The sequence below is a fragment of the Pseudophryne corroboree genome, chromosome 5 (genome assembly GCF_028390025.1).
Source record: "Pseudophryne corroboree isolate aPseCor3 chromosome 5, aPseCor3.hap2, whole genome shotgun sequence".
NCBI classification, from domain to species: domain Eukaryota; kingdom Metazoa; phylum Chordata; class Amphibia; order Anura; family Myobatrachidae; genus Pseudophryne; species Pseudophryne corroboree.
The window spans coordinates 328,960,906-328,979,854 of NC_086448.1; the positions used below are offsets into that span (position 1 = coordinate 328,960,906).

The window sequence follows — 18,949 nt, forward strand, 5'->3', positions numbered from 1 at the left end:
TCCGGCATTTGCAAGATTGCACATCCAAACATTCCCTGATACACCAATGCTTGTCAGGAAATGTTTGGATGTGTAGTGACGCAAGTGCCGGAGGGTTGCATTTGGGCCCACTGTACCTCTTTTCTTCAGTCCCAGGGTGACACTATTACCCATATCTGGAAGCTCATACTGTTCTCTTCCACAGGTCTGGCGGTGTATCCTTCCCAAGTGGCGTGGATGTGAAGAAGAGACACGACATTTCCCCCGATGTTCCATGGGCGACCTACTTGTGATGTGGACCTGACCCTCCGCCATGTAGCAGACAACCCCCTCAGGTGAGATGTATTGACCAAAACTCCCTTGTCCCAAATCACCCCGGCATGTCCAAAGTGCAGCCCTCCGGCATTTGCAAGATTGCACATCCAAACATTCCCTGATACACCAATGCTTGTCAGGAAATGTTTGGATGTGTAGTGACGCAAGTGCCGGAGGGTTGCATTTGGGCCCACTGTACCTCTTTTCTTCAGTCCCAGGGTGACACTATTACCCATATCTGGAAGCTCATACTGCTCTCTTCCACAGGTCTGGCGGTGTATCCTTCCCAAGTTGCGTGGATGTGAAGAAGAGACACGACATTTCCCCTGATGTTCCATGGGCGACCTACTTGTGATGTGGACCTGACCCGCCGCCATGTAGCAGACAACCCCCTCAGGTGAGATGTATTGACCAAAACTCCCTTGTCCCAAATCACCCCGGCATGTCCAAAGTGCAGCCCTCCGGCATTTGCAAGATTGCACATCCAAACATTCCCTGATACACCAATGCTTGTCAGGAAATGTTTGGATGTGTAGTGACGCAAGTGCCGGAGGGTTGCATTTGGGCCCACTGTACCTCTTTTCTTCAGTCCCAGGGTGACACTATTACCCATATCTGGAAGCTCATACTGCTCTCTTCCACAGGTCTGGCGGTGTATCCTTCCCAAGTGGCGTGGATGTGAAGAAGAGACACGACATTTCCCCTGATGTTCCATGGGCGACCTACTTGTGATGTGGACCTGATCCTCCGCCATGTAGCAGACAACCCCCTCAGGTGAGATGTATTGACCAAAACTCCCTTGTCCCAAATCACTCCGGCATGTCCAAAGTGCAGCCCTCCGGCATTTGCAAGATTGCACATCCAAACATTCCCTGATACACCAATGCTTGTCAGGAAATGTTTGGATGTGTAGTGACGCAAGTGCCGGAGGGTTGCATTTGGGCCCACTGTACCTCTTTTCTTCAGTCCCAGGGTGACACTATTACCCATATCTGGAAGCTCATACTGTTCTCTTCCACAGGTCTGGCGGTGTATCCTTCCCAAGTGGCGTGGATGTGAAGAAGAGACACGACATTTCCCCCGATGTTCCATGGGCGACCTACTTGTGATGTGGACCTGACCCTCCGCCATGTAGCAGACAACCCCCTCAGGTGAGATGTATTGACCAAAACTCCCTTGTCCCAAATCACCCCGGCATGTCCAAAGTGCAGCCCTCCGGCATTTGCAAGATTGCACATCCAAACATTCCCTGATACACCAATGCTTGTCAGGAAATGTTTGGATGTGTAGTGACGCAAGTGCCGGAGGGTTGCATTTGGGCCCACTGTACCTCTTTTCTTCAGTCCCAGGGTGACACTATTACCCATATCTGGAAGCTCATACTGCTCTCTTCCACAGGTCTGGCGGTGTATCCTTCCCAAGTTGCGTGGATGTGAAGAAGAGACACGACATTTCCCCTGATGTTCCATGGGCGACCTACTTGTGATGTGGACCTGACCCGCCGCCATGTAGCAGACAACCCCCTCAGGTGAGATGTATTGACCAAAACTCCCTTGTCCCAAATCACCCCGGCATGTCCAAAGTGCAGCCCTCCGGCATTTGCAAGATTGCACATCCAAACATTCCCTGATACACCAATGCTTGTCAGGAAATGTTTGGATGTGTAGTGACGCAAGTGCCGGAGGGTTGCATTTGGGCCCACTGTACCTCTTTTCTTCAGTCCCAGGGTGACACTATTACCCATATCTGGAAGCTCATACTGCTCTCTTCCACAGGTCTGGCGGTGTATCCTTCCCAAGTGGCGTGGATGTGAAGAAGAGACACGACATTTCCCCTGATGTTCCATGGGCGACCTACTTATGTACAATCCAACTGCATTTCAAATTTTAATAAAAACCACAGGAAACTTCTATTTTTAAAAATGTATTAATTTATTTTAAATAAAGTTTGAAAGTTAATTAAAACAAAAAAGTAGTTTGTTCTTCTTTACATTCTTTTCTTGTGTATATAGATATCTGTGGGGAAAAGAAAAAAATATATATTAAAGTAAAGACACTAAATTCATGTTCATTTCTTTTCCAAGAAAATTTGTGGAACCACACAGCCCAGCATGACCCATTGCTGGGCTGTGTGGTTCCACAAAGGCAGGCGGTCCAAAGTGAAATAGTGGTGTCAGTGGTCAGCACTTTGACACGCTAACATTTGTGGAACCACACAGCCCAGCATGACCCATTGCTGGGCTGTGTGGTTCCACAAAGGCAGGCGGTCCAAAGTGAAATAGTGGTGTCAGTGGTCAGCACTTTGACACGCTAACATTTGTGGAACCACACAGCCCAGCATGACCCATTGCTGGGCTGTGTGGTTCCACAAAGGCAGGCGGTCCAAAGTGAAATAGTGGTGTCAGTGGTCAGCACTTTGACACGCTAACATTTGTGGAACCACACAGCCCAGCATGACCCATTGCTGGGCTGTGTGGTTCCACAAAGGCAGGCGGTCCAAAGTGAAATAGTGGTGTCAGTGGTCAGCACTTTGACACGCTAACATTTGTGGAACCACACAGCCCAGCATGAACCATTGCTGGGCTGTGTGGTTCCACAAAGGCAGGCGGTCCAAAGTGAAATAGTGGTGTCAGTGGTCAGCACTTTGACACGCTAACATTTGTGGAACCACACAGCCCAGCATGATCCATTGCTGGGCTGTGTGGTTCCACAAAGGCAGGCGGTCCAAAGTGAAATAGTGGTGTCAGTGGTCAGCACTTTGACACGCTAACATTTGTGGAACCACACAGCCCAGCATGAACCATTGCTGGGCTGTGTGGTTCCACAAAGGCAGGCGGTCCAAAGTGAAATAGTGGTGTCAGTGGTCAGCACTTTGACACGCTAACATTTGTGGAACCACACAGCCCAGCATGACCCATTGCTGGGCTGTGTGGTTCCACAAAGGCAGGCGGTCCAAAGTGAAATAGTGGTGTCAGTGGTCAGCACTTTGACACGCTAACATTTGTGGAACCACACAGCCCAGCATGACCCATTGCTGGGCTGTGTGGTTCCACAAAGGCAGGCGGTCCAAAGTGAAATAGTGGTGTCAGTGGTCAGCACTTTGACACGCTAACATTTGTGGAACCACACAGCCCAGCATGAACCATTGCTGGGCTGTGTGGTTCCACAAAGGCAGGCGGTCCAAAGTGAAATAGTGGTGTCAGTGGTCAGCACTTTGACACGCTAACATTTCTGGAACCACACAGCCCAGCATGACCCATTGCTGGGCTGTGTGGTTCCACAAAGGCAGGCGGTCCAAAGTGAAATAGTGGTGTCAGTGGTCAGCACTTTGACACGCTAACATTTGTGGAACCACACAGCCCAGCATGACCCATTGCTGGGCTGTGTGGTTCCACAAAGGCAGGCGGTCCAAAGTGAAATAGTGGTGTCAGTGGTCAGCACTTTGACACGCTAACATTTGTGGAACCACACAGCCCAGCATGAACCATTGCTGGGCTGTGTGGTTCCACAAAGGCAGGCGGTCCAAAGTGAAATAGTGGTGTCAGTGGTCAGCACTTTGACACGCTAACATTTGTGGAACCACACAGCCCAGCATGACCCATTGCTGGGCTGTGTGGTTCCACAAAGGCAGGCGGTCCAAAGTGAAATAGTGGTGTCAGTGGTCAGCACTTTGACACGCTAACATTTGTGGAACCACACAGCCCAGCATGAACCATTGCTGGGCTGTGTGGTTCCACAAAGGCAGGCGGTCCAAAGTGAAATAGTGGTGTCAGTGGTCAGCACTTTGACACGCTAACATTTGTGGAACCACACAGCCCAGCATGACCCATTGCTGGGCTGTGTGGTTCCACAAAGGCAGGCGGTCCAAAGTGAAATAGTGGTGTCAGTGGTCAGCACTTTGACACGCTAACATTTGTGGAACCACACAGCCCAGCATGACCCATTGCTGGGCTGTGTGGTTCCACAAAGGCAGGCGGTCCAAAGTGAAATAGTGGTGTCAGTGGTCAGCACTTTGACACGCTAACATTTGTGGAACCACACAGCCCAGCATGACCCATTGCTGGGCTGTGTGGTTCCACAAAGGCAGGCGGTCCAAAGTGAAATAGTGGTGTCAGTGGTCAGCACTTTGACACGCTAACATTTGTGGAACCACACAGCCCAGCATGAACCATTGCTGGGCTGTGTGGTTCCACAAAGGCAGGCGGTCCAAAGTGAAATAGTGGTGTCAGTGGTCAGCACTTTGACACGCTAACATTTGTGGAACCACACAGCCCAGCATGAACCATTGCTGGGCTGTGTGGTTCCACAAAGGCAGGCGGTCCAAAGTGAAATAGTGGTGTCAGTGGTCAGCACTTTGACACGCTAACATTTGTGGAACCACACAGCCCAGCATGACCCATTGCTGGGCTGTGTGGTTCCACAAAGGCAGGCGGTCCAAAGTGAAATAGTGGTGTCAGTGGTCAGCACTTTGACACGCTAACATTTGTGGAACCACACAGCCCAGCATGAACCATTGCTGGGCTGTGTGGTTCCACAAAGGCAGGCGGTCCAAAGTGAAATAGTGGTGTCAGTGGTCAGCACTTTGACACGCTAACATTTGTGGAACCACACAGCCCAGCATGACCCATTGCTGGGCTGTGTGGTTCCACAAAGGCAGGCGGTCCAAAGTGAAATAGTGGTGTCAGTGGTCAGCACTTTGACACGCTAACATTTGTGGAACCACACAGCCCAGCATGACCCATTGCTGGGCTGTGTGGTTCCACAAAGGCAGGCGGTCCAAAGTGAAATAGTGGTGTCAGTGGTCAGCACTTTGACACGCTAACATTTGTGGAACCACACAGCCCAGCATGAACCATTGCTGGGCTGTGTGGTTCCACAAAGGCAGGCGGTCCAAAGTGAAATAGTGGTGTCAGTGGTCAGCACTTTGACACGCTAACATTTGTGGAACCACACAGCTCAGCATGACCCATTGCTGGGCTGTGTGGTTCCACAAAGGCAGGCGGTCCAAAGTGAAATAGTGGTGTCAGTGGTCAGCACTTTGACACGCTAACATTTGTGGAACCACACAGCCCAGCATGACCCATTGCTGGGCTGTGTGGTTCCACAAAGGCAGGCGGTCCAAAGTGAAATAGTGGTGTCAGTGGTCAGCACTTTGACACGCTAACATTTGTGGAACCACACAGCCCAGCATGAACCATTGCTGGGCTGTGTGGTTCCACAAAGGCAGGCGGTCCAAAGTGAAATAGTGGTGTCAGTGGTCAGCACTTTGACACGCTAACATTTGTGGAACCACACAGCCCAGCATGACCCATTGCTGGGCTGTGTGGTTCCACAAAGGCAGGCGGTCCAAAGTGAAATAGTGGTGTCAGTGGTCAGCACTTTGACACGCTAACATTTGTGGAACCACACAGCCCAGCATGAACCATTGCTGGGCTGTGTGGTTCCACAAAGGCAGGCGGTCCAAAGTGAAATAGTGGTGTCAGTGGTCAGCACTTTGACACGCTAACATTTGTGGAACCACACAGCCCAGCATGACCCATTGCTGGGCTGTGTGGTTCCACAAAGGCAGGCGGTCCAAAGTGAAATAGTGGTGTCAGTGGTCAGCACTTTGACACGCTAACATTTGTGGAACCACACAGCCCAGCATGACCCATTGCTGGGCTGTGTGGTTCCACAAAGGCAGGCAGTCCAAAGTTTCTAGAATATATACATTGAAACATTGCTCTACTCACCTTGGTACGCACAACACGAACTTATGCCGTCCACTTCAATTTTCCACCCAATCCTATGAATAAGCCAAAAACACACACTAGTGAATAGTAAATTCACACAACAGTGAAAGCCTATTGTACACCATTACAAAAAGGATTTTTTGGGTAAAAGAGTGGTATCAGAATTGCTCTTTGGCCCATCATACATGTAGCCACAAGGAGCTTTCATCCGTTACCACACGCGCCCGCATACATGCCCGCGCATGTATGCCTACACAAAGCTCCTTGGTAGTACCCGGTCACCGGTGGGGAAGCCCAACAAAGAAAAAACAATAGTAAGAAAAAAAAAAACTAATGGGAGGGGAAGAAAGGGATACATGAAAAACATATGAAGTAAATAAAACAATACGACCGGGCTTATGGTGGAAGTCTGTCCAGATCCTGGTGTTCCTCCTGAGTGTGGGGTGTCGATGTCCTAGGAGGCATGGTAGTACGTTGACTGGGCCTCTGTGCCCATGCGGCTGTAGATGTGGCGGCCGGTGGTGGAGGCATCTGGTGGGTGGGGTACATCCCTGTATATCCCTGGTACATCTGTGACTGTCTGTACTGGGATGGTACTTGCGGAAGGGTACGAGGCGTCCTTGTGGCTTGTGACGGCGGAAATGGTGGATCACCAGCGTCATAGATCATCTGCAGTGTGGTTGCGATGAGCTGTTGGTTGGATGAGGATTGTCGACGGCTCTCCGACATGTTGGTATTGCTGTGTGCCAGACATGTTGTGTTCTCCACGAGCCGGCCCATGGATTCGGCCAGAATGTGAAGGACGTCCATAGTCTCCCTATGATCTTGCATTCTGACCTGTAGTATTGTGGCCGTGCTGTCGGTAAGAGTCTTCTGCATTTCAAGCAGACTGTTTGACATTTTCTCCATTGTCCTCTCAATGTTGTCCAGTCTGCCTCCCACGACATTTGTGTATGTATCCTGGCGGGTAGTAATCTCCGATGCCAGGGTGTGAACCCTCTGAACAGTTGAGGGATTCTGCCCTTCCTGGACGTCTGCCACCACTTGCATTTGGGCAGCTGAAAAGAAAATTAGAAAATATTATACACATTCATCATACATTTGTTTGAAGGCTCACAATTCAATTTACTCACACAGGGATGTAGCAACTGCAGCCTCCTGCACTTCCACCTCGTCATCCTCTGACGAATCCTGTAGGAGGAGATCCGGCCTGAAGTATGAACCAATCCCCGACGCTAGTCCGCTGCTGGTCCGTGGCACCACTGTTTGCAAAATAATTTTTTTATGAAAGTTAATAAACTATACACAACTGCTGACCCCCCTCCCCCCCACACAAAATAAATACAAACCTTCTCCATCCTGTGATGCCGCTGCTCCAGGAGCTTCACTTGTCCTCGTTTCGGAAGACTTTTCAAGGGTCTGGCTGGATACGTCTGCACGGCTGTCCTCAAACCCAAGAAAAGTCTCGTCTGTTAACCCTGTAGACTCAAACAGATCGGGTGATGGGTCCACAAGGGTTGTGTCTTGAGGCTCTTCAGTCACAGTCCCAGAGCTCCTGGAGAGACGACGATCTGGTGATGGCCTGCGCGCAGGAGCTGTAGTTTGGCGCCCATCTTGTGGTGTGGTCGCCGACGGTGTCTGGCGCACAGGTGAAGTTCTGTCCGCTGATGTCTGGCGCACAGGTGATAGTCTGCGCGCTGACGTCGTCTGGTGCACAGGTGACAAACTGCGCGAAGACGAACTGTGGCGCACAGGTGACGATATGCGCGCTCCTGATGCTTGCGGCGCAGGTGATGGTCCGCGCGCTGCTGCCGATGCCTGCTGCACAGGTGATGGTCCGTGCGCTGGCGATGTCCTGCGCACAGGTGATGGCCTCTGGGCAGGCCTGTCTGAAAAAAAAAAAAAAACACATTAGCACATACAAAAATTTTAAAGGGAAGTACAGCTCATGTGAATGTATTCTTACCATCAGGCCTCCTTTTGGACTGCTTATCTCCCGCCTTCTTCCGTCTTCTGGGCGGTTCTTCTTCCTCGGGAAAGCCAGCAGGACGGCTAGAGTCCACACCTCCGCGAACTCCTTCGACCATGGCAGGGTTCATGCGCCTTCTAATAACATTCTCCCAGGGTAGCCACTTCAGGTTGAGAGCCGGTCCACCTCCCGTAGCGGTCTCATGTCGGCGCTGAATCCCCATCTTCTTCTTGGTCTGTCTGCGGCAATCACTGTACCGCTTCATGCAGTTTCTGGTGCTCCGGCGGTTTCCAGATACTGCAGTGACTTGGCTCGCGATGGAATCCCAGATGCTTCGCTTTGTCCTAGCTGCTGTGGTCTGTGCCCTTGGTCCATACAGAACGTCGTAGGACCTGTCGACGCCATCCACTAGGGTACAGTTTTCCGCCTCAGTGTATCTGGGTCCACGCGGCTTTTTCGGTCCTGCATCTTCACCAGAGGCTTCCTCCTTCGACTGCTCCTCTGGCTGGCTTCTTGCCTTTAGGGATTGAAAAAAAAAGAAAAATAACATGCATTTAATAAGATCGGTATGTACCTGTGAGTGTCAGTATCCCTGGCATTGCGCACATATACCTGTAGGTGTGCATGGCAGTGCGCAAACTAGAGTGGGTAAAGTTGGATGCTATTTGTGTCTGCAGGTGTTGTCAGTACCTTTCCACTAGGCTTTTTCTTAGTCTTCTCATGGGCCCTTGACGACCGCGGCTGGTCACTACATGCCTGGTCGGTCGTATCCCCCTCCTAGGTCGGCTCCCACTCCTCGTTGCTATGCAGGGATAGATCCGAGGGGGTGGGAGAAGGGGCGGATCGGGTCTGCTTGTCCTTGGACATATCTGTTTTAAAATAATTTAAAAAAAAATTATATATATATATATATATATATATATATATCAAATTTAACACATTACATAATTAAATGCAATCACATCATGTTGCTGGGACCCCAGTTCTCAAGCAGGACCAAAACACACAAAATGGCTGACACACACAAAATGGCTGACACACACAAAATGGCTGACACACACAAAGTGGCTGACACACAAAATGGCTGGATGGAAAAAACATGTTTGGCAAACAACCAACATCACATCGGCCGCATGGCCGACCAAACTTGCTCCAAATCACCCCAAACTGGCCAGAAAGCATCCCAGCACACTCAGGAGGTACACCACAGCTAAATTAGGAGGGAAAACACATGTTTGCCAAACAGTCGACAGCACATGTCGGCCAGATGGCCGACCAAACTTGCTCCAAATCACCCCAAACTGGCCAGAAAGCATCCCAGCACACTCAGGAGGTACACCACAGCTAAATTAGGAGGGAAAACACATGTTTGGCAGACAGCCGACACCCCATGTCGGCCACATGTGAGACAGAAACTTGCTCCAAATCACCCCAAACTGGCCAGAAAGCATCCCAGCACACTCAGGAGGTACACCACAGCTAAATTAGGAGGGAAAACACATGTTTGCCAAACAGTTGACAGCACATGTCGGCCGCATGGCCGACCAAACTTGCTCCAAATCACCCCAAACTGGCCAGAAAGTATCCCAGCACACTCAGGAGGTACACCACAGCTAAATTAGGAGGGAAAACACATGTTTGCCAAACAGTCGACAGCACATGTCGGCCAGATGGCCGACCAAACTTGCTCCAAATCACCCCAAACTGGCCAGAAAGCATCCCAGCACACTCAGGAGGTACACCACAGCTAAATTAGGAGGGAAAACACATGTTTGGCAGACAGCCGACACCCCATGTCGGCCGCATGTGAGACAGAAACTTGCTCCAAATCACCCCAAACTGGCCAGAAAGCATCCCAGCACACTCAGGAGGTACACCACAGCTAAATTAGGAGGGAAAACACATGTTTGTCAAACAGTTGACAGCACATGTCGGCCGCATGGCCGACCAAACTTGCTCCAAATCACCCCAAACTGGCCAGAAAGTATCCCAGCACACTCAGGAGGTACACCACAGCTAAATTAGGAGGGAAAACACATGTTTGCCAAACAGTCGACAGCACATGTCGGCCAGATGGCCGACCAAACTTGCTCCAAATCACCCCAAACTGGCCAGAAAGTATCCCAGCACACTCAGGAGGTACACCACAGCTAAATTAGGAGGGAAAACACATGTCTGCCAAACAGTTGACAGCACATGTCGGCCGCATGTGAGACAGAAACTTGCTCCAAATCACCCCAAACTGGCCAGAAAGCATCCCAGCACACTCAGGAGGTACACCACAGCTAAAGTAGGAGGGAAAACACATGTTTGGCAGACAGCCGACACCCCATGTCGGCCACATGTGAGACAGAAACTTGCCCAAAATCACCCCAAACTGGCCAGAAAGCATCCCAGCACACTCAGGAGGTACACCACAGCTAAATTAGGAGGGAAAACACATGTTTGCCAAACAGTTGACAGCACATGTCGGCCGCATGGCCGACCAAACTTGCTCCAAATCACCCCAAACTGGCCAGAAAGTATCCCAGCACACTCAGGAGGTACACCACAGCTAAATTAGGAGGGAAAACACATGTTTGCCAAACAGTCGACAGCACATGTCGGCCAGATGGCCGACCAAACTTGCTCCAAATCACCCCAAACTGGCCAGAAAGTATCCCAGCACACTCAGGAGGTACACCACAGCTAAATTAGGAGGGAAAACACATGTTTGCCAAACAGTTGACAGCACATGTCGGCCGCATGTGAGACAGAAACTTGCTCCAAATCACCCCAAACTGGCCAGAAAGCATCCCAGCACACTCAGGAGGTACACCACAGCTAAATTAGGAGGGAAAACACATGTTTGCCAAACAGTCGACAGCACATGTCGGCCAGATGGCCGACCAAACTTGCTCCAAATCACCCCAAACTGGCCAGAAAGCATCCCAGCACACTCAGGAGGTACACCAATGCTAAAGGAAGACCCAAAAAGTAATTTTAAGAAGAAAAAAAAAACGTGAAAAACTACCCCAAAACACAAATCTCCCCAGAAAAATGCAGCAACACAAGCAGGAGCTATACACATACCTGCACACATACACAAACGCCCCATGTACACCTCATGGCAACCCCCACTACACAAACACATACATGCAACACCAGACCCACATGTAGTACTTACCTACAAATGTAGTAAAAGCTCCTAAAATGGCTCTCCTCCGGGGTAACAGATATCCTCCTGTCTGTCCTGGAATAAAGCCTGCTGGGGTGTCCAAACGATACCACAGCAAACAACCAATTTGCTAGCTCTGCACCTCCTCACACCTCTCTGCAGGTTCACAAAATGGCTGCAGAGCACGCAGCAAACAAGCCCTAATAAAGGGCTGCTTTCGGCGGGAAGTCGAATTCAGGACGCCCACTAATCGCCGATTGGCCGTTATCCGCCAGGGGGTGTGTCGAATCCGTTTTGCATTGCATATGGTGAATTCATGGTCCCGGCGGCAGGGCTGCGGCTGGCGAGTGCGGGCGAATTTTAAACGGACGAAAAAAATGACGCGATTCGCCCGCAATTGCATATACCCCTATATACAGTAATTGTATTTTCCACTTGTGTATTAGCTTATCTGACCACCACTGGGATGTAGGTGAAGATGGTAGTAAATGACTCATCTTCATGCCACAAGGGGAAAATGGACCAGACAGTCCACTGGAGAAACTTTTACTCTTAGATAAAGTCATGTTCGATGAACCACGTCAGGATTCCAGATTTTCTACAATTGCTGTGGTGTTAGGACTGCCTGGTTTATATAAGCTAACACACAAGTGTTTGTATTGCCTGGCGATTTATACCATGTGTTTGGAGCCTTCCTGACTGATATAGAGTGATGTATGGCGAGGTCTGAAAAACAGATTGTGAGGTTATATACTGAATAATTATTTCTGGGATGAAAACAAATATATCTTGCTTAAGTTGCTGGCCAAAACAAGATTGCAGGAATATGAGGAAGCTTATTAAAAAATGTCAATACACTCGGTGGTAACTTTATTAGGTACACCTGCTCATTAATGCTACTATCTAATCACCCAATTATCTGGCAGCAAGTCAATGCATGAAAGAATGAATGCAGACATGCTCAAGATGTTCAGTTGTTCAGACTAAACACCTCACGCACCCAAAGCATATAAGATATAAGATATATATATAAGGGGCCGCCGGAGCCGCAATAACACATTGGGATTAGACACTTGTCCCTGATCCCATGTGTTTTCGTGTGATCGCGGGTCCAATTTTGGCCAATCAAAACAGCCTCTAATTGGATATCGCGATAATGACCATCGGGCATTAATTGTGATATCCAGCCGTTTTGATTGGCCTAAATGCCGATGGGGCATAGTCTCGGTTTGCGGCAAGATCTTCTCCATGATGATCTGGTCTACACAAGTACTGTAACCAGAGTGATACACAAAATTGGCAACCAAAATGATTGTGTTCCAAGACTTAAATATTATTGTCCAGAATAAAAGGAGTGATTGTTTCTTCAGACCATTACTTTGTGAATTTTTAGACCCATGGCCCTCATTCTGAGTTGTTCGCTCGCTAGCTGCTTTTAGCAGCATTGCAAACGCTAGGCCGCCGCCCTCTGGGAGTGTATCTTAGCTTAGCAGAATAGCAAACGAAAGATTAGCAGAACTGCTAATAAATATTTTCTTGCCGTTTGAGTAGCTCCAGACCTACTCCTAGATTGCGATCAGCTCGGTCAGTTTAGTTCCTGGTTTGACGTCACAAACACTCCCTACGTTCGGCCAGCCACTCCCCCGTTTCTCCAGACACTCCCGCGTTTTTCCCTGACACGCCTGCGTTTTTTAGCACACTCCCGGAAAACGCTCAGTTACCATCCAGAAACGCTCCTTTCCTGTCAATCACTCACCGATCAGCAGTGCGACTGAAAAGCGCCGCAGGAACACCAGCAAATCTAATAAGTTTTGTGTAAAATAACTTGGCGCATGCGCTCTGCATACCATGCGCATTTACCAACAAATCGCAGCATAGCGAAAATCGGCAACGAGCGAACAACTCGGAATGACCACCATTATTCGTTAATCCAAGCTTCAGAGTAGGGATATAATAAGAAATTGCTGTTTTAAGGCACCTGACTATAAATTCTAGTATAGATTTGTAAATGTGAAGCCTGCAAAGGCTCTGATTACTTAGTACTGTACATCTCTAGAAACATAATATGACTTTTGCTTATTTGAGATATAACCTGTATTGCAATGTATTCACATGCAAATGTGGCTATTTCTTGATGGAGCTCATGAGGTGTTCAATAAATTATCCGGTTTGTGTTTTGATGTGCTTTTTAGACAGTTTTTAAATATACAGGCAAATTCACAGGTAAAAGATTGTCATATCAACAAACTCTAATATCTGGCTATATCTTGAACGTTGAAACCTAGTACTAAGCATGACCATAATTGAATTATTATTAATGTGTATAGCGCCAGCATATTTTGTTTCACTTACAGTATGATGTCACAGTACATACACCACCAGATGCATGCATTACCTGATCACGTTTACAAGGAATCCAAATCAGGTGTTTATTTAAATCCACAATCTTTTTAGGCCCATACAGTATATGGTGAGATTTGGACCAGTTAGGTCTAAAATGACCTAAGTGGAAAAGAAAATGTAATTTTTTTTCACTCAGAAGCGGTATCTTAAATAAAGCATTAGCAGATATTGTGTAAATCTAAAGATAGCACAGCACAGCATATTTTGTTCTGCACACGCCCAGAAAAACAGGCACACACTTATGTGCATATGCAGATTTGCATGATTGTATCAGAGCTAAGTGGAAAGGTGCTGGCTATTGGATACCGGCACTAGGGATGCCACCGCCCCCCCTCCCTTCCTGCACACACTTAATCTTAACTCTCCCTTCCCGCAGCCTAAAGGAGGGTATACACGGAGCGATGTTCAGCTAATTTCTAAGCAATCTGACCAGATTGCTTAGAACATCACTCTGTGTGTAGGGGTGCCAGCTACAGTGATGCGCGGTCCCGCGCGTCGCTGTCACCGAAGCTAGATTGGCCTGTATATAGGCACAATCTAGCAGGTCGTTCATTTCACCGCTGGGTGAAATGAGCGGCCCCCGTGTCCGTCCCCCCCTCGCTCAACACATCGCGTTGTGCTGAGCGGGGGGAGAGATGTGTGCTGAGCAGTCTGTGCTAGACCGCTCAGCACACATCTCTGGGGAAATCTCCCCATCAGTACGGCCCTTAACCGTTAAGATTCTAATTCTGGCTATCTTCTAGAACAGGCATGTCCAACCTGCGGCCCTCCAGCTGTTGAGAAACTACACATCCCAGCATGCCCTGACACAGCTTTAGTATTCTCTGACAGCAAAACAATGTCAGGGCATGCTGGGATATGTAGTTTCACAACAGCTGGAGGGCCGCAGGTTGGACATGCCTGTTCTAGAAGGTCCTAGATAATTAGGTAGAATCTGATTGGTTGCTGTGGGTAACATCTCCACTTTTATAAACCCTCACCTTAGTAAATATACCCCTTTGAGTCCCACTGCCTTAAGATGTATTTTGTTGACTGGGGTTTATAATTTTTGATGTTTATGCTTTTAGCTTCACCCATTGATAGCATGAAATTCTCTTGAACAGATTCCAAAATATTTTTTCCCTTTTAACTTGCAGCAGCTTACAATGTGCAGGAAATGTTGTGGCCTCCTGAGTCACTGACACTTGGCAATCAAAAAGTGTTAAAAATATATATGTAAATGAATTGTAAAACATTAAAAGATTTTGGATTTTTGTTCTATGTTCATTATTTTTCATTTTCTGATTTGCTAAAATAATATTTGTTCTTTTTTTTTTCCAGGTTCTTATAGATAGTCGTCTTTTCAGTAGATGGTTAAACACCAGAGAACAAGAAAATGAAAGGTATTTTTCTTTGTGTAATCATAACCTGTAAAAGGAGTCCTTTTACAATGAGCATTGCATTGTTAATTAATAGAATCAGTATTGGTTTACACAGAAAATTGCCATTTAACTATACTGTATCTCACTGGTGTTTTTATATTTACACCTGCACATTGCAGTGGAGTCGTTTAGAAATCTATTACCTACACAGATCGATGAATTTAAGGGTGCTGGCAAGAGTAGCTTGCTAAGATTCCTAAAACACTCATAAAAAAATGCCAACCAAGCCCCAAGATTTAATATTCACCACCGTACAGTGCTTGATGGTGGCAAGCATGACCAATCCCATGCTATCATAGAGCTAAAAGTGATGATAATGCTTAAGGTAATGGCGTCAATTCCTCTCAGGCTTCAGTTACTACCAAATACAGTGCCTACGCAGATGTGAAAAATATAGACCCACTGAATAATAACATTTGGAAAGTGCTGTAGTAGTTTCAAAGTGGTAGTATGTGGTACAGTATGTGACTGGTATTTATGAAATACAGGAATATAAAGTCTGCTGTGGGCAGATGGGGAATCATATACCCCGTGCACATTCTCATTGCTGGGTCACAACCGGAAATTGCATACAGGTCCTTCCCGGGTTTGACCCGGCATTGGACCTGTGCAGTGTGAACGGGGTTGCTTCCCGACCCGGCAATATGCCGGGTTGCCATCCGGGGGCAGGGCCTGAGGCGGCATCGGGGGCAAAGGCGGTGCTGGAGATTACATCATCTCCAGCGCCACCTCTTGCTATGCTGTGGACGGGTCACGGGTTGCATCGACTTGGGTAACCCATTCACACTGTGCCTTACCCGGGAATAACCCTTCTTTATTGTCGGGTTGAATTACCGGGTCTGGCGTCCCGGGAATTCGGCAGTGACCCGTTCACACTGCACTGTGACACGTGTCGACCCGGCAAAATACTGGGTCGATACAGGGTTTTTGGTGCAGTGTGAACGGGGTAATAATGAATTTGGCATTGGTTGTTTGCATAGGGTCAAATATGCTAATTTTTATTGCACATGCTTAAAAATAGAAAAAGCATTTGCATACCAGGTGTATGAAGAGTGTGTGTGTGTGTGTGTGTGTGTGTGTGTGTGTGTGTATATATATATATATATATAGGATTTTAATAACTACCGGTAAATCCTTTTCTCGTAGTCCATAATGGATGTTGGGGACACATTAGTACAATGGGTATAGACGGGGCCCAAAGGAGCCAGTGCACTTTAAATTTCTTCAACTGGGTGTGCTAGGCTCCTCCCCTCTATGCCCCCTCCCACAGGCAGTTATAGGTAAAACAGTGCCCGAAGGAGAGGATGCACACTCTGCAAGCTCCAGAGTTTTCTTCAGTTTTATTTCAAACTTTTATTATTTTCGGTATGCTGTTTGGGCAGCAGCATACCTGCGCCGTGTGAGTTGGAGGAGGGGGGGGGGGGGCGGTCACCGGCCTCGCAAGGTGTCAGAGCCGCTTCGCAGCTGCAGGACCACCATCCTGGGAGGTTGTTTGTTCAGCGGGGCACTGCGCCTTGGCTGTCGCAATCGCCGCACACCCCTAACCTAAGCCTGCAGGTGACAACAGTGGTGAGTACAGAGCGTGCCCCGCTAGGGGGGTCCCCCGGTTCATTGGGCGGCTCACACGCATGGGAGGCATACGGGACTCTCCTTGGGGGGATCCGCTATAGCCCCCTGTGTAAACTGGCTAGTTGGAGCTTAACCTAACACTTGTGTGACGTTTTAAGCACTTTTGGGAGACTTTGCCAGTATAAAGATATCAGTAGCACCAGCGCCATTGTGGGGGCGGAGCTACCTCAGAGTGGGTTCGGCTGCATTTTTGCGCCTTCTTCTGCACAGCAGCAGCACCCTCACACAGCTCCTCCAGACACTGGGACACGCAGGATCGCTGTTACAGGGTGTATAGCAGGTGGAGAGCCGCTATTGTGCACATTCCTTCATACCATTAAGGAAGATAGATAAGTAGAGATAGTGGTTCCCTGAGTTACACCTAGCAGCCTCACTGAGGCTATATAGCTTGGGTGTGCTGGTGCCTTCTTTCTGTCTCCTCTCACATACAGTGAAGCAGGCTTACATTATATTGTCTGTATTGTACATATATATTAGTGTATTACTGTCATCATGGTAAAACACAAGTTATGCAGTGTGTGTAACACCAAATTCTCCCCAATTTCTCTAACGTCCTAGTGGATGCTGGGGACTCCGTAAGGACCATGGGGAATAGACGGGCTCCGCAGGAGACATGGGCACTTTAAGAAAGAATTTAGATTCTGGTGTGCTCTGGCTTCTCCCTCTATGTCCCTCCTCCAGACCGCAGTTTGAATCTGTGCCCGGACGAGCTGGGTGCTGTTCAGTGAGCTCTCCTGAGCTTGCTGTGAGAAAGTATTTTGTTAGGTTTTTTATTTTCAGGGAGCTCTGCTGGCAACAGACTCCCTGCATCGTGGGACTGAGGGAAGAGAAGCAGCCCTACTCTCTGCAGATAAGTCCTGCTTCTTAGGCTACTGGACACCATTAGCTCCAGAGGGATCATACACAGGATCTCACCCTCGTCGTCCGATCCCAGAGCCGCGCCGCCGTCCCCCTCGCAGAGCCGGAAGACAGAAGCCGGGTGAGCATAAGAAGCAAGAAGACTTCGAAAGCGGCGGCAGAAGACTCCAGTCTTCACTGAGGTAGCGCACAGCACTGCAGCTGTGCGCCATTGCTCTCACACACACCCACATACTCCGGTCACTGTAAGGGTGCAGGGCGCAGGGGGGGGGCGCCCTGGGCAGCAATTAGGACCTCTTGGCAAAAGTTTTGCATCTATACAGTTGGGCACTGTATATATGTATGAGCCCCCGCCAAAATATTGTACATTAAAGCGGGACAGAAGCCCGCCGCTGAGGGGGCGGGGCTTCTTCCTCAGCACTCACCAGCGCCATTTTTTCTCCACAGCTCCGCTGAGAGGAAGCTCCCCAGGCTCTCCCCTGCAGATACACGGTAGAAGAGGGTAAAAAGAGAGGGGGGGCACATAATTATGCGCAAAAATCATTATAACAGCGGCTACTGGGTTAACATTAAGTTACTGTGTTATTCCTGGGTTATATAGGATCTGTAACACGATTCAGCAGGCTCATTCTGCGGCTGGATTGCCGCTGCCTAAATCAGTTAAGGCCCATTCCACAAGGAAGGTGGGCTCTTCTTGGGCGGCTGCCCGAGAAGTCTCTGCATTACAGCTTTGCCGAGCGGCTACTTGGTCAGGTTCAAACACCTTTGCAAAGTTCTACAAGTTTGATACCCTGGCTGAGGAGGACCTTGTGTTTGCTCAATCGGTGCTGCAGAGTCATCCGCACTCTCCCGCCCGTTTGGGAGCTTTGGTATAATCCCCATGGTCCTTACGGAGTCCCCAGCATCCACTAGGACGTTAGAGAAAATAAGATTTTACTTACCGGTAAATCTATTTCTCGTAGTCCGTAGTGGATGCTGGGCGCCCGTCCCAAGTGCGGACTTCTTCTGCAATGCTTGTATATAGTTATTGCTTAAATAAGGGTTCTGTTATAGTTGCATCAGGGTTGATATGATGCTCTGTTGTTGTTCATACTGTTAACTGGGTAAGTTTATCACAAGTTATACGGTGTGATTGGTGTGGCTGGTATGAGTCTTGCCCTGGATTTCCAAAATCCTTTCCTTGTACTGTCAGCTCTTCCGGGCACAGTTTCTCTAACTGAGGTCTGGAGGAGGGACATAGAGGGAGGAGCCAGAGCACACCAGAATCTAAATTCTTTCTTAAAGTGCCCATGTCTCCTGCGGAGCCCGTCTATTCCCCATGGTCCTTACGGAGTCCCCAGCATCCACTACGGACTACGAGAAATAGATTTACCGGTAAGTAAAATCTTATTTTCTTCTGGCTCCATTTCTTGTGAACAATGTAGTCAGTCCTCACAAAACATTGAGGAGACTGTGGGTGAGGGTCAAGAGCCTCCCTTGCTCGGTGC

The 18,949-nt window shown here is 48.6% G+C and overlaps 1 protein-coding gene and 1 long non-coding RNA gene across 3 annotated transcripts in view; both read left to right on the forward strand.

The window, feature by feature from the left end:
• The window catches only part of DPY19L1 (dpy-19 like C-mannosyltransferase 1), a 595,286-nt gene that overhangs the window by 421,267 nt on the left and 155,070 nt on the right, over nt 1–18,949 (forward strand). For both annotated transcript variants that reach the window (XM_063922533.1, XM_063922534.1), the window contains one exon: nt 14,875–14,936. In XM_063922533.1, the coding sequence (XP_063778603.1) occupies nt 14,875–14,936 (62 nt within the window). The remainder of the gene's footprint in view (nt 1–14,874; nt 14,937–18,949) is intronic.
• Nucleotides 47–2,195, forward strand: LOC134927706 (uncharacterized). The gene is made up of 6 exons (XR_010177711.1): nt 47–314; nt 562–691; nt 939–1,068; nt 1,316–1,445; nt 1,693–1,822; nt 2,070–2,195. It is a non-coding gene; the product is annotated as an uncharacterized LOC134927706 (long non-coding RNA).